The sequence below is a fragment of the Cylas formicarius genome, unplaced genomic scaffold (assembly GCF_029955315.1).
Source record: "Cylas formicarius isolate icCylForm1 unplaced genomic scaffold, icCylForm1.1 PGA_scaffold_4__25_contigs__length_36172078, whole genome shotgun sequence".
In the NCBI taxonomy this organism is placed as follows: domain Eukaryota; kingdom Metazoa; phylum Arthropoda; class Insecta; order Coleoptera; family Brentidae; genus Cylas; species Cylas formicarius.
In genome coordinates, this window is record NW_026844334.1 from 6,412,498 (window position 1) to 6,426,633 (window position 14,136).

The following is a 14,136-nucleotide window of genomic DNA, read 5'->3' on the forward strand; positions in this document are numbered from 1 at the left end:
TCGTAACAAAAAACATGGCGTAACGAAGTTTCGTTTGAAATTAATTAATTTAATGGAAAACATTTCGGGGCCGGGGCGGGGTCTTTTTATCGCAAAAAGCTGATAAATTGATTTTATTAAAGTGCGATTTTTACGGAGCAATGGCGGACGAAAAAACGTTCGCAGTTGATTCCGAACGAATTAGTTAAAACAAATGGTAGCGGCTCATTTGATCTTGAATAATAATTTGCCGTTTGTCGCCTTCGATTAAAATTTTATTGTCCCTTAATTTCGTCGTGAAACGGGGGATAGAGGGCGAAATTCAATTTGACAAATCCATAAACCATTTCATTAATCGATTTAGCGATCGGCCGCTAGTAGATATTGTATGGGGGTTCTGCGACACGATGTCGTCGACGTCACGTGACGCAAACGACATAAAAATGGCGAGCATAACGGAAAACATGTCGCTTACCGCCGATACTAGCGTTATAGGCCACTCCTATGCCGCAAAATTGGTTATACGCTACAGCTGCCACTTCTCCCGCACATCTAGTGCCATGTTTGTTGTCCCCATTGTCTTGGGGCATGGGGTCGTCGTCGTCGCCGTTGATGTCCGTGCTGGCTAGCGGGTCCTGAAACACCAAAACGTCTCGTACAATACGACAGAATAATAAAATATTGTTCGCAAAAAAGACGGCGCAGTTGCTCGAAGAATTTCCGGTAATCGTTCACGTTGCCCGTTCTAAATGCCGAGCGTTGCAAATGTATTTGCATTTAATAACGGCAGACGATCCATCATTCGAGATTTTCACGAATTTGTAACGTTATCTGCTTAAAGTGAGAAGCATCATTAATTATATTTCCCGGTGAACATAGGAAAAACTATACAGGGAATAACTTCGTTATTGTAGGATTTATATAGCGACAGAAGGCGAAGAAAATTTGAAATTTAAATCTACACTCCAGTGAAAGGATTAAGCCGATACTTATGTATCGTACAAAGATACTGCAAACGATTTCTCTTATGTATCTAGTCATCTCGTCATACTTTATATTACATTATACATCGTCTCTTTTTTGAGCTTTGTCTTGGAATAATATGTGGTAAAATTTAGCGAAGAAAAAGCTTGTTTTGAAATGAGGCAAAAGCAGTATTATTGTGTAAATAAGCGTATCGGTTGTCGAATTACATATTTTACGAGAATATTAATAAATCAATATTCGCTATAATGAAAAGGTCGCAGTGCAACGATTTAAATAAATGCGCACAGGGAATAATATCAAATGCGAAGTTAATTAAACATTTAACAATGTTATTAAATCGATAAATTTACAACGAATAAATAACAAACTTATAATTAATAAAATGGAAAATTTCGATATGTATAAATCCTTTGGCAAATACGTAATTTCTAACTCTCAAATTGGCGGATTATTTGCGCATAATGGATTAATAAAATTTAGAGTGTTTTTTTTTATCTGGCAAGGAATGATGTTCATTAAATAACGGGAGTCAAGTCAGATTAAACTAAGACCGGAAGACCTAAATCTATCCAACTCCGCAGACCTACGAAATGTAAATCTGAAGTATCCTCGGACCCTCTCCCAACCGGGAGGCTCGGTATCCTCGTCGCTAATTTGTCTCAAATATCCCTATAACGATGGGGAATCCTGCCGAGAAGTGTTAATACGATTTAAGACGCGATTAAACAGTTATTATAAACTTAAGTCGTTGCGAGGAAGTCTAGGAAATGGCCGGTTAATTTGATAATTCTCGAGGAATATGTATGAGAGTCCGTGAGGGTCGACCGTCGCAAATAACCCCCGCTTTATGGGGAGATTGCTTAACTTATATGAGTTATTGAAGTTGTCCGGGATTAGTTTCATGTTTAGAATGACTTGAGAGGCCGGGAAGGAGGACTTACAGAATGTATACATGTCTGTCGGAGTGCGGTTTTGCAGACGATCGTAGCCAAGTTACTCCGATTAAAGTTGTATTCGGACACTTGAAGAAGATACAGGATAGGCTCTTATGCAAACTCGAAAACTGAACACTTTATGGCGACATCTAACTGCATTTAAATACCATAAAATCGAAGAACAATTAAGTGGATGGAGCAGGATGTGTCCTCAAGAAGGAGGTGTCAAAGAACGACTGTAGGATACTCTTTAGTAGGGAGAAGAATTGAATCCGTTTGTATTGGTTTTTTTAAACGGTGGCCCAATTCTCCATTGTGATTGGTCGCAGTCGAAAGCTGGATTTCAACGGAACCACATCGAAAGCTCTCCTACGTATCGATCGAAAAGGAAAACCGACATACACACAGACACGTGCATCAGAGCTAAACCGAAACATACCGCAGCTTTTAAGTTCGTACACAAACGACGAAGCCCGGGAAATTGGATTATAAGACTATACGCGAGACGATCGTTGTATTTCGAACGGCAAACGCTGAAATTCGGGCATCACTCCGTACCGGGTATTGTGCGTAGTTGAAAAGGCTTTGTGGTACCTTTATATCGAGGAATTACGCAGATAATTAACGCGAAAACCAATAAGGGATAGCGGTTCGAAATCATCGAACCGTAATCCGGATTATCGCACACTATAGACGAAATCCCTATTGCACAAGGTGTATGAAGAATAGAGGAAAATCTGTGGCTCGTTCGGTATTATTGGCGATAATAGTTGCTATTGATATTCAACAATAATTAATTAGGATAAATAAAACAAAGTGTAGAGTTTGTGACTGGTTAGCAGAACGGAAAATATCAATTTTCAAAATTTCGCGCGACCTACACAAGAGTTTGATTTTGAAATGTATGCCCAATTACGCCTACCCGACTTACAAAGTAGTAATCTCGTTATAACGTGCTCGCACACTCACACACATCCGCGAAAACTAAATAAAGCGACTCTGCCAGTTTAAAGTTTGCGTAATTGTTAGCGACCAAGTTTAATTAGCAATATGGCGAATGTGATGGGCGCCCAGAACCCGTTATTGGTCCCCAGGGATAGACCGCGCCAAATAGAGTTGCAGATGCAATTTGGACAACACAGACGCGTCCCTGTTTACCTAATTTTATACGATTCGATGCCGATAAAGGGGTTAGTTCATCGTTGGAAGCTTATGCGGTTCCTTGGGATGTATTTCTCTAGGTCATCTCGATTTATTGGTCAAATTAAGCCTTATAGGCGATGGATGTCGAAAATTTACATTTTCTCTTGAAATAAATGGAAACGACTAAAAACAAGATAGCTTTCGAAAAATCGTATTTTGTATTGTATTTTGAAAAGAACGCGCTTCGAGATTTCTTGCAGTAATTTTATTGTGCATACACCCTGTATAAACCATCCTCCACGTCTCGCTGAACTTCAAAGTTACCACACACTTTATTAAATACTAAATATTATATTTTTTTACAAATAATAGCGATTCCCAAAGGTATTTTTTCAAATATCTTGCGCACCCGTAGGATAGACGAAAGCTGGAAATTTCTCTTTTTTTACGATAGTGTTTATATCAAATCTCATATTAAACAGTTTTTCATTTATCCCTAATAATTTATCCACAAAAACGGAAATTTTAGTTTTCTTTGCCCATAAACGACACGCCCTGAATATAATTTAAACAATGTACGAAATAAAAGTTATAGTCCTGAATCGCCCACGTTTCCTGGAATATGATTTTTTCCAACAGAGTAAACGGCTTTCGAGAAATTACGCTGCAACAATCAGATTTTTTCTAATATCTCGAGCAGCGTACGTGATAGACAAAAATTGTAGCTCTGTTTTAACCAATTAGCCATATTTTCTACAAATTTTATAATTTACTCTGGAAAAAAAAATTTTCAGGATCTTTTAGATTTTTGTCTATAATTGAAAAAAAACCCTGTACATAATCGAAAAAATGATTGAAATGAAACTTATAGTACCGTATCTCCTGCGTCTTCTGGTAAAAGAATTTTGCCGATCGGATTAATAGTTTTCTAGAATTTTTTTTCTCAAAACCAAAATGACATAAAAAAAATCTTTTTTTTTTAATACTTAGCGATATTTAATGGCGCCCAGTTTCATTAGTTTAAATGTAAGTGTGGACTTCTACTTCTCTGAAAATCTGAAGTCGGTAGTTGAATTTTTTTGAAATACTTCTAATTATAGAAATCTAACGATATTTTGGTATGGAAATACACTGATAAAATAAATTTAAACTATAATAATCAATTTGACATAAGTTAATTCTTTCATGACTTCTGCGTCCTCCGTCATCCGGAGAGATAATTAAGCCTAATTATTTTGCTTTGGGCTCTAAACTCGTACTTACGTAATTCTGAGCGAGGTCAGGGTGGTTGGTTTGGATGCCGTCGTCCAAAATCGACACGACCACCCCCTTGCCGGTGTACCCCTTTTGCCAGGCCGGCGCCAAGTTCATGTCCAATCCATCTTTCGCACCCCCATTCTGGAAATAAATTTAAAAATTTCAGTGTTGTCGGACTTTTCGGAGGTGGCGAAGGGTCGGGAGGGAGGCTGGAAGGCCAGCCGTACGTCTTGTCAGGGGTGGAAAACACGGGACGTAAGTGATAAAACGTCTCAACGAACGGCGGGGCAAACGAAAATATATTTGGCACTCGTGTATTTTTAAAAGGTTTTCCTATTAAATATGTTAAATAACGTTCTTGGTGATTTATGTGATCGCGCGATGCTTGTGATAGAAATCACTACCTCGGATCTAAGGGATGACGTTTGATGTAATGCGATTTAATAGTTGAGTTGCGTTAAAACACTTTTCCTAAACTTTTATAAAGAAATTCCATCAGCCTTGGTGACATTTGATAGTGTTTAATTTTTCTTGGTCTCTCTTCGTCTTTGCTAGATTCCTATTCAATTTAATTTTAGATTATTCATGTATTTACTGTCAAGTATCCCCTTTGAGCTGAGTTCCAGACCGAAAAAAATTTCAATATTTTTATTTTCGAAAATTTGTAGTTGGTCGACATTAGTCCCATCGACTTGCCACAAGCTCGGTTACTTCACTAACGATTTTTAGTAAAATTTTTATTTCGTTTAATAACAGAACAGCTGTGTCAGATTCGTTTATGATTTGAGAAAGTTTGGTGGAAAGAATATTTGTTTTAATTTTCTTTTTTTTAATTTAAGTTATATGCAAGTAAACTTATACTGAATTTAACAGTATCAAAAAAGAAGATACAGTCTTTCATTGTACTGTCTATTCTTAAGAGTTGCTGATTTAACTAGGTTACAAAAAATCCAGAACAGCTGTGTCAGATTCGTTTATGATTTGAGAAAGTTTGGTGGAAAGAATATTTGTTTTAATTTTCTTTTTTTTAATTTAAGTTATATGCAAGTAAACTTATACTGAATTTAACAGTATCAAAAAAAAAGATACAGTCTTTCATTGTACTGTCTATTCTTAAGAGTTGCTGATTTAACTAGGTTACAAAAAATCCAGAACAGCTGTATCAGATTCGTTTATGATTTGAGAACGTTTGGTGGAAAAAATATTTTAATTTTCACTCGCAATTTGTATATTTAAAATTGCGAAATATTCTTTACTCAGGAACATGAACGTTCGTTTTGAGATTCAGTATGAAATTTACAGTTCTCCTCTAAGTCGGTTTTTAAAAGTAGTTTAAGTAGTTGAAGATTACAGTTTAAGAGGCTGAAACATGTACTGGATCATAGATCCTCCTCTGCAATATTCACAAAAATAGGTAATATTGAGTAGCTGAGATCAAGATTTCAAGATTAACACTTCGCCGTTTAAGTTGGAAGTATGTATTACTGCAGCACTGCCTTTAACACACTTACAGTTGAAGCTGGAAATTTCACGTAGCCAATAGTAGTAGTTTTTTTTTTGTAGGTCGGACATGTTTGTATTCAATTGGTAGGTTCAGGTATATCTTCTAGATCCTGGGTTCTTCATTAGACTGTGTTTTATAGCCAATTAGGAGTGGAGAGTTTTTGTTACTTTGTTTTTCACAACTGCGACAAATCTTTCGATACTCCTTAGGGAGATATGCCTTGAATTTCATTATTATGGTTCTGATTATCGTTAATTTGATTATTATTATTATTAATATTATTAATATTATCATTATATGTGCGCAATTCCGTAGAGAGCAATGCTTTGGAGGTTTTCTTGACTAATAGTTGATTGCGGCAGTTTGCGGACATGTTTTTGCAGTTCTTTAGAACATGTTCCAAGGTCGCTTACTATTACTGGCTTTTACGTTTACGTTCCACATCCTGGAGATTTCGATGGAGAGGTCTCTATTTTTTATGAACTTTTCAGTTTCTTTAAGTTCGATGTTGCTATCAGCAGGGACAGAGACTTCTATCAGCTTACATGTTCTTTTCTTGTCATCCCTGATTATTATATCTGGCCTATTTGCTGGGATAGTTCTATCTCTGTGAACAGGCTCATTATATATTATTACAGTATTGTCCACCTTTACCATGCCCTCCGGGTTGTGCATATATCATTTGTAAATGCGATCCTCCTCTAGCAATTTTAAAAGTTCGTAATGGATATACTTGCAGATCTGCTCATGTCGTTGGATATACTCAGATCTAGTCAGTATCTCACGGCCAGCTACAATGTGGTCGATCGTTTCAATTTTTTGTTATACAGTCTGCATTTTCCATCGTCCTGATTCTGAGCAGCAGCTATTGGTGCTTCAGTTTCACCTTTTATCCGTCCATGGGTTAACCATCGCCATGTTTGCTGCTTCTTTACTGTTGGTCTGGTAATTCGTTTGTGGAACTGACCAATATTAATATTATTATTATTTAATGGATTCCTCAGTCATCGCTGGATGTGGCTCCTTTCCTGTTTTGGCATTGGCTGCAAAAAGTCAGGTGGGTAAGTTTTAGGTAATTTTGAACATGTTTTGTTGTTTAGTTGTGGGGGTCGTTAAGTACGCGTCTGACAATTACGCTGGTTTTAATGAGAGTTATTTTTTGTAGTTGGTGGCATATCTGTTCTCTAATGTTGGGCTTTTTTAGGTTTTCGATCAATGTATATGGTATTTTTCCGGTTGCGCTTGTAATAATTGGTACTACAATGACTCTTTCTTGGTTCCACATATCTTTTATTTCATTGGCAAGAGATAAGTACTTACTAATTTTCTCGTCGTGCTTTTTTTGCAGGTTTGTGGCGAGTGCGACGGAGAAGTCAGTCAGGTAAGTAGGTTTTTATGTATACTTTTTTTTTCGGTACACCAAGTCTGGCCTATTATGTTGCAGAGGTAGATCGGTTATTATTTCTCTATTCCAATACATTTTGTAGTTTTCCGTTTCAACTACACTTTTTGGATTGTCTTTGTAGTACGGTATTGTCCCCTTCGTTTCTGTGTCGTGTAGTTTCAAGAGTTCTTGGGGTATTACTTTGCCGATGTTGTCATGTCGTTTGGTGTCTTGATTTGGGGCGAGCGTTCGACATCCGCTTATTATGTGGTCGATCGATTCAGTTTGTTCTGCGCACATTCTACATTTGTCTGTTGGAATATTTTCCTTAATTATGTATTTTTTATAATTTCTTGTTGCCATGACCTGGTCTTGTATTGCTGTTACAAATGCCTCGGTTTCGGGGAACAAGTACCCTTGTTTTAGGAAAATTCAGGGACGTGTCTTTGTTGATATGCGGTTGCATCAGTGTTATTATTATTATTATTATTATTATTATTATTATTATTATTTTTGTTATTGTTATTGTTCTTCTTCTTTTGTTATTATTGTTATTGTCGTTATTATTATATTTCCAGAACTGTCCTCATTACCAAGGAAAAATTATTGGTAAGCCGGCTATACTAACGGTAACAGTCTTCGACGCGTTACGTCACTATCTATTACGCGACGAATTACCCAGACGCCGTATTCAATTAAAAAAATAACCGATGAAAATTGGAGATCAGATTTATCTCCCGGTTGCACAAAACCCCCCCGGAGAGTTGGGGACGTTCGGCACAAAAGCGCCGTCGTCAACAGAACTAGACGAATGCAGCCAGCCAGGCAGGCATCGCCAGTGTGCCCGAAGTTATAAATCCGGGAATGTGACGCGGCAATAATTGTGATTTATGTTGACAAACGCCCAATTTAAGCTGAAACTTTAAAACGTTATATGCGCTCCGCGCTATATAGTTAATTCAACTTGGTAAATTTCTAGAATTTGTCAGGTTCACGCGAGCGGCGTCCCCTTCGCGTCGCGACGCCCGCGACGCATTCATGCCGAACGTCACGACCGCGAAGCCGCGCGAGATTCTAAAATATGGCCCTGGCTTTAATCTTCCCATTCGAATTGTTTCCCATGTAATGGCTCGGCAACTCTACACCAGAAATGGCTCTCATGATATGTCGGCTCGGTAATAATTCGGAACAGGAATTTGCTACCGGATATAGTATCCTAATCGAGCCAAAAATTCATGTTTTAGATAGCAATCTTTGATTGGCTAGTGCTAGTTGCTATCCTAGAATTCCCAAAGGTGCTTTACCACTATACTGAGTTTTTGTAAGTAGGATTGCTTTTCTGTCAAAATTAATACGTAAGTAGTATAGCTAACGAAGTTCTGGGACCTTTGATGCTTCGGGTAGGACTAATCAAATTACCTGCAAACGTCAGTGAAATTTCACTGTACGGTGATTCTCCAAGGGATGGCTTTAATTATTATTATAATAAGATGATGATTAGATATGAATGATTTAAGAATAAGTTTATTTAAAACAAATGTATATACAATTCTTTAGCTAGTAGTTGTAATTCATTTAAATCCAACCTTTGCTTTCATTGTAGGTTTTGTTAAATAGTATAAGCCTATATTGTGCCATTCTGTAATTGGTTAGCTGTGCCTGACTGCTGAATGGTCTGTAAAACATGAATAAATAAATACCCTTGAAGTTCCTAAACTGAAAGCTGAAAGCTTCTTTTCATGTTTTCCGTCCTCCTTTATGATTATCTCGAAGTTTATAAAATCTATTGTTATTTCGTTCCGCGCTAATGGGTATAAAAAGCTCAATGCACTTAACCTTCGATTGAGATTTCAATTTAGGAATATAGGTTTTGCTGCCTACGCGTATGAAGAAAATTTTCTTTATACTCTTAATATAAAATATTTTCCGTACAAACTCCCAAGAATCGTGCAAATAAATGTGCGATTTGTATCTTCAAGGAAGCCATTAGTTTAAAATACGCCCTCAAGCGGCATTTCGACGAGAAAACGCACGCAGTACGAATATCAGTATTCAATTACACTTTAAGCCCTTTTGAGCCTATTTATCGATAAAATTGCAATAAAAGTTGTGAGGTAGGTTTAATATCTACTTATTGAGATCGAGAAGGGGAAAATTGTGTAACCTAAATTGCTTAATAAACTAACCTATATAGGTTAGTTCGATTACATCACAATAGTTTAGATTATTTATGTGATAACCAATTTGTGGCGCGTGTTGTGGTATTTAATTCAGTTGATGTGATATGATATCTGGGCTCCACTATGATATCTTTTCCATCCATTTCGTATGACAAGAACAAATTAAGGTCGAAATACGTCGCACAACACACACGGTTGTGGGCTTTTGCGGAAACAGTATTCCACATTGTGGCGATAATATTCGACTTTCCCATTTTCACTATTTCCAATTCCGCCGGAATCGTGGCTATACGTTCGTATACACAAAGGGCAATAGAACAACGGTAAAACTTTTTGCCTCGCAACCGAGCTTTAGTTAACGGAATTCTAATTGGATAGCTACGATAATGTTTAAACAGTGTTCGGTTCTTTTGTTTTTCCTCCCTCGCCGATGTATATATACTCGAAATTTCAGCGTAATGTTTAATCAATAGCTCAATCCGACACCGATCTAATTTGCTACATGCGGACACTGCAGCGAAGCGGATTCCCTCAATTACTTTCGCGTTTCTAATTAAAGTTTTCCTATCGAACGTGGACCGACTTATTTATTATTCATCTCCGCAACATCGACAACATTCGATCGTGTAACCTCAACCGCATTATTTTCTTTCCGCTGTCGGCAGTTTGGAATACTTAATTACAAAAACATCTGCGTCACTTCAAAACCATGCTCAACTAGAAACGCAATATTATAACTTACCCATCAAATCAAAAATAACTCTATTGGTGGTGTCATAATTCCCGTTAAATATTGTATTTGTATTTGTTTTCATAATGTTGTTCTTTGGGGAGTAGGTTTACCCAAACGAAGGATAATTCGATAATAATAAGTAGTGCTGAAATGAAGCGAAATTCGAAGTGATCTTTCATCTAATCCTAGACAAAATATGGCAAAATATTACTTTAAATAGCAATTGAAATATGAAGCCAAACTCTAGAAGTTTTGGTCATCGCCTCATGCTTCACTGACGAAACACAAGATTTACTGCTATACTATCAAGCACTAGAAGATTTACCCCAACGGATTGTTTCCTTTACAGAATCGTAGAAATATCCAACCTCATAATCAAAAAGGGAAAGAGCAGAACTTAAATTTATGTCCGTTACATCGAGAGATGATCTTTATCGGGACCACTGCACCCATAAGTAAAGTATTCGACTTGGTTGCCAAACTAGTAGAAGTAATTTTGATATTGACCGCACCGCTGAGCAATGAGCCGATTATATCAATTTCGAGGGGAGCGGTTACCAACGAAAACGGTTTCCTTTTATTCCAGCCTGCTGTAAACGGATATTAAACAAATTAATGTTAATTTATACGAATCGTAATATTCGCGGCATGAAAAATGGCGCGGTTTTTCTTTCAACGCGTTTGTTTTATGCCGCCGTATATCTTCTTCAACGTTGATTCAATTAACGTCGCGATAAGCTCGACCTCGAAAGTTTTTTTTTTTTTTTTTTTCGGAAAACCTTTGGCTGGAATGAAAGCATGTTTCCCTACCCATATATTTTATATTAAAGTTTCAATCTACGAAAACATCATCCTTAAGTGAATATCAACCAAATCTTACTTGAAGAAAAGTATAAAATGTGGGTAGGCATAGAGTTTTATCACTAATAAGTTCAAATATTCCCTTCTACCGTGAAAATTACTTCGTAAGTAGTATAGTTAACGCGGTTCTGGGATAATTGATAGAAAGAGAGCCAGATAGATACAAAATGGCGCTAAAGTAACGTCTGGTTCAAGAGAGGTTTAAATCAGTGTACTTCTTTTTATATTATTACTTACCTTCCTTCTAATCAACAAAATGTATGTTGAACGGAATACTTGGGTGTGGCGCTCTGCTTAATATGTAATATGTATTAGTCTCATTTTGGTGAGACTCTTGGACCTGGAATGTTCTTTTCTGCCTGCCACTTTGATTAAGAGCTACATGCAATTCCGCCTTATACTTACTTTTGATAATTGATGAGACGGGATGAAATTTTCAAATTTATGTCAATTTTCTCTCGCACCTTATTTGATTTTTACTTATTGGTTAAAACTGAACGAAGTTTTGTGGACGGTTTGGTGGTCGAAATTTTGAGTCACTAAAATATTCCTCGTAATATTTCGACCGTTGGTTATATTTTAATTAAGTTTTCCGCGAATCCGAAGTAATCCGACTATCTAAAAACGAAACCTCGACGAAATCTTACTTTCAGTTACCAGGCCGAGGAAAGAGTTTCTAGTGTTTCCCGAGGACGATTCCAGTAAGTAGATTATTAAAAGCTCCTTAAAAACAGAAGTCCCGTTTTAATTAGAAAGAAAACAGAGTTTCGCCGAATAAACAGAAAACGACATCGGTGCGCTACTACCGAATTTCGAACACACGTTCCGTCGGTAATGCTTTCTGTTGCCATGGCTACGTTCTTGGTTGGAACTTTGTTGGTTTTTTTTCGTCTGGTATGTAAATAATCATCAAACAAAGTGAACAGCGACGATATCAAACTGTGCTTTATTTAATTACAACAGCAGGCAGTACAAATAATAAAATGAGGAGGAATGTTATTCCCTACGACATTTGTTATTAGTTGGGATAGGCGAGTCGTGGTGCAGGATTGCTTATCATTAGTTTTCTAGACCTCTCGTAGGAAACATTTGAGCACGCACGTTTAAAGAGAGACAGACATTTTTAGAGATTCAGAAAGGAAGATAGAAAGGTTTAAAGGAAAAATGAAAGAAAAAGAGAGAGGCTCACGTCTATGCCTGAGGAAACAGGTCTTGGACCATCTCTCTCTCTTTTCTCAGTGTGAATCTTTCTATTTCTTTTTTTTTTCTTTAAATATCAATTTTAACTATTAACATTTTGTCGTATACGTTGAAACGTTACTTACATTACGTTACAATTGAATATCAGGATGGTAATTCTTTGTTTAAGCAATCTGTAGTCAAAGTTTCATAATTTATTGTTTTAACCTTGTTACGCCAAGTTTGTTTAACATTTTATTTGTGTAGATAGATATATACAGAAATTGATAACTATAAATTATATTAATATTAATAGGTATGTCTAGTGTATACAATACATTAATATATTATTATATAACAATATTTAAAATAAATTGCCTATTTTTGTGGAGTGATAAAACATAACTCCTCATTACTAACATCTAGTATCATCATATCATTCATTCAATAAAAATGACTCCACAGAGTCTTCAGGGTGGTTTAACATAAATACAAAATTGATTATAGAAAATTTACCTTGCCTTCCTTATCAATGAACAGATTGAACAATTACAAAAACGAAAACTTCATTTAAATGCTTGTTTTTTGTCAGTTTTGGTTTTCGATATAGAGGAAGTAATAAACAAAACACTGTCCTCAATTTTGAAGGGTTTTCGTACAACGACGCCACTGATTATTTTTTAAATTCTCTTTATATCGAAAACGAAAGCTGACAAACAAAGTTTTCAAAAGAAATATCTTTTTCCTTTTTCATAAGGGGTCTACAATTTTACTGTCTGTTACTTCTTCTTGACGTGCCATCTCCATCAGCGGAGGTTGGATATCACAGTGGCAAATCTCTCTCTGTCTTCAGCAGATCTTATGAGCTCTTCGAAGTCCATGCCAGTCCACTGACGTATATTCCTCAGCCATGACAGTTTCTTCCGACCCAGCCCCCGCTTGCCTTCGATCTTTCCCTTGACGATGGGCTGTGCGTATCGGTATTTGTCGTTTCTCAGGATGTGACCCAGGTATGCAGTCTTACGGACTTTCACAAGCTTGAATAGTTCTCGTTCAGTTCCCAGCCTGCGCAAAACTTCTTCGTTCGTGGTATGCGATGTCCATGGTATTTTAAGTATTCTGCGATATGTCCACATCTCGAAAGCTTCTAGTTTATTAATGGTTTGTGTTTTTAGTGTCTATGTTTCGACTCCGTACAAGAGAGTAGACCACACATAACATTTTGAGAGTCTTGATTCGTGAGACGTATAGGAGCTTTCTGAGCCGTACAAAAGAGTTTCTGGATTGTTCTATTCTCGATCTTATTTCTGTGTCTGGATCTAATTTGTTATCTATCCAGCATCCCAAGTATTGAAACCTGCCCACTTCTTCTGGTATCTTTCCATTTATTTGTATTGGTTGTGGGACATTCTTTGATTTTTTAATTACCATTACCTTAGTTTTCTTAACGTTTATTTTCATATCGAACTCTTCGCAGGTATTGCTAACGCGCTCGAGGAGTCGCTGCAAACCCACATCCGAGTCGGCGATTAGAATAGTATCGTCAGCGTATCTAATGCTCTGTCAAATATAAATTCTGAATAAAGGTTAAACAGCAAAGGGGACAAGACGCATCCCTGTCTAACTCCCCTGCCAATCCCGATTTGCTCGGACTTGGATCCCTCTATTCTGATTCTAGCGCTCTGGTTCCATCCATCATGTCTCACTCTATCGAATGCTTTTTCGAAGTCTATGAAGCAGATGAAGATGTCTCGTTGTTGATCATAGCACCAGTAATCTAAACAAAGCCTCTCTCGTGCCCATTCCGCTCCTGAAGCCGAATTGGTCATCCTCAATGTTCGCTTCGCATTTACTAGAGATGCGGTTATGAATTATTTTCAGTAGGACTTTTAACGCATGACTCATTAAACTAATTAGGCGAAAGTCTCCGCAGTCTTTGGGGTTTGTTTTCTTTGGGAATGGTACGAAAATTGATTCTAACCATTCTTGAGGTA

The 14,136-nt window shown here is 37.0% G+C and overlaps 1 protein-coding gene across 1 annotated transcript in view; it reads right to left on the reverse strand.

Annotated features, from left to right (window-relative positions):
- The window catches only part of LOC132700616 (furin-like protease 2), a 543,155-nt gene that overhangs the window by 13,346 nt on the left and 515,673 nt on the right, over positions 1-14,136 (reverse strand). Inside the window, exons 5-6 of the mRNA XM_060668045.1 lie at positions 4,308-4,442; positions 455-614 (exon numbers count right to left, since the gene is read on the reverse strand). Of these exons, the coding sequence (XP_060524028.1) occupies positions 455-614; positions 4,308-4,442 (295 nt within the window). The remainder of the gene's footprint in view (positions 1-454; positions 615-4,307; positions 4,443-14,136) is intronic.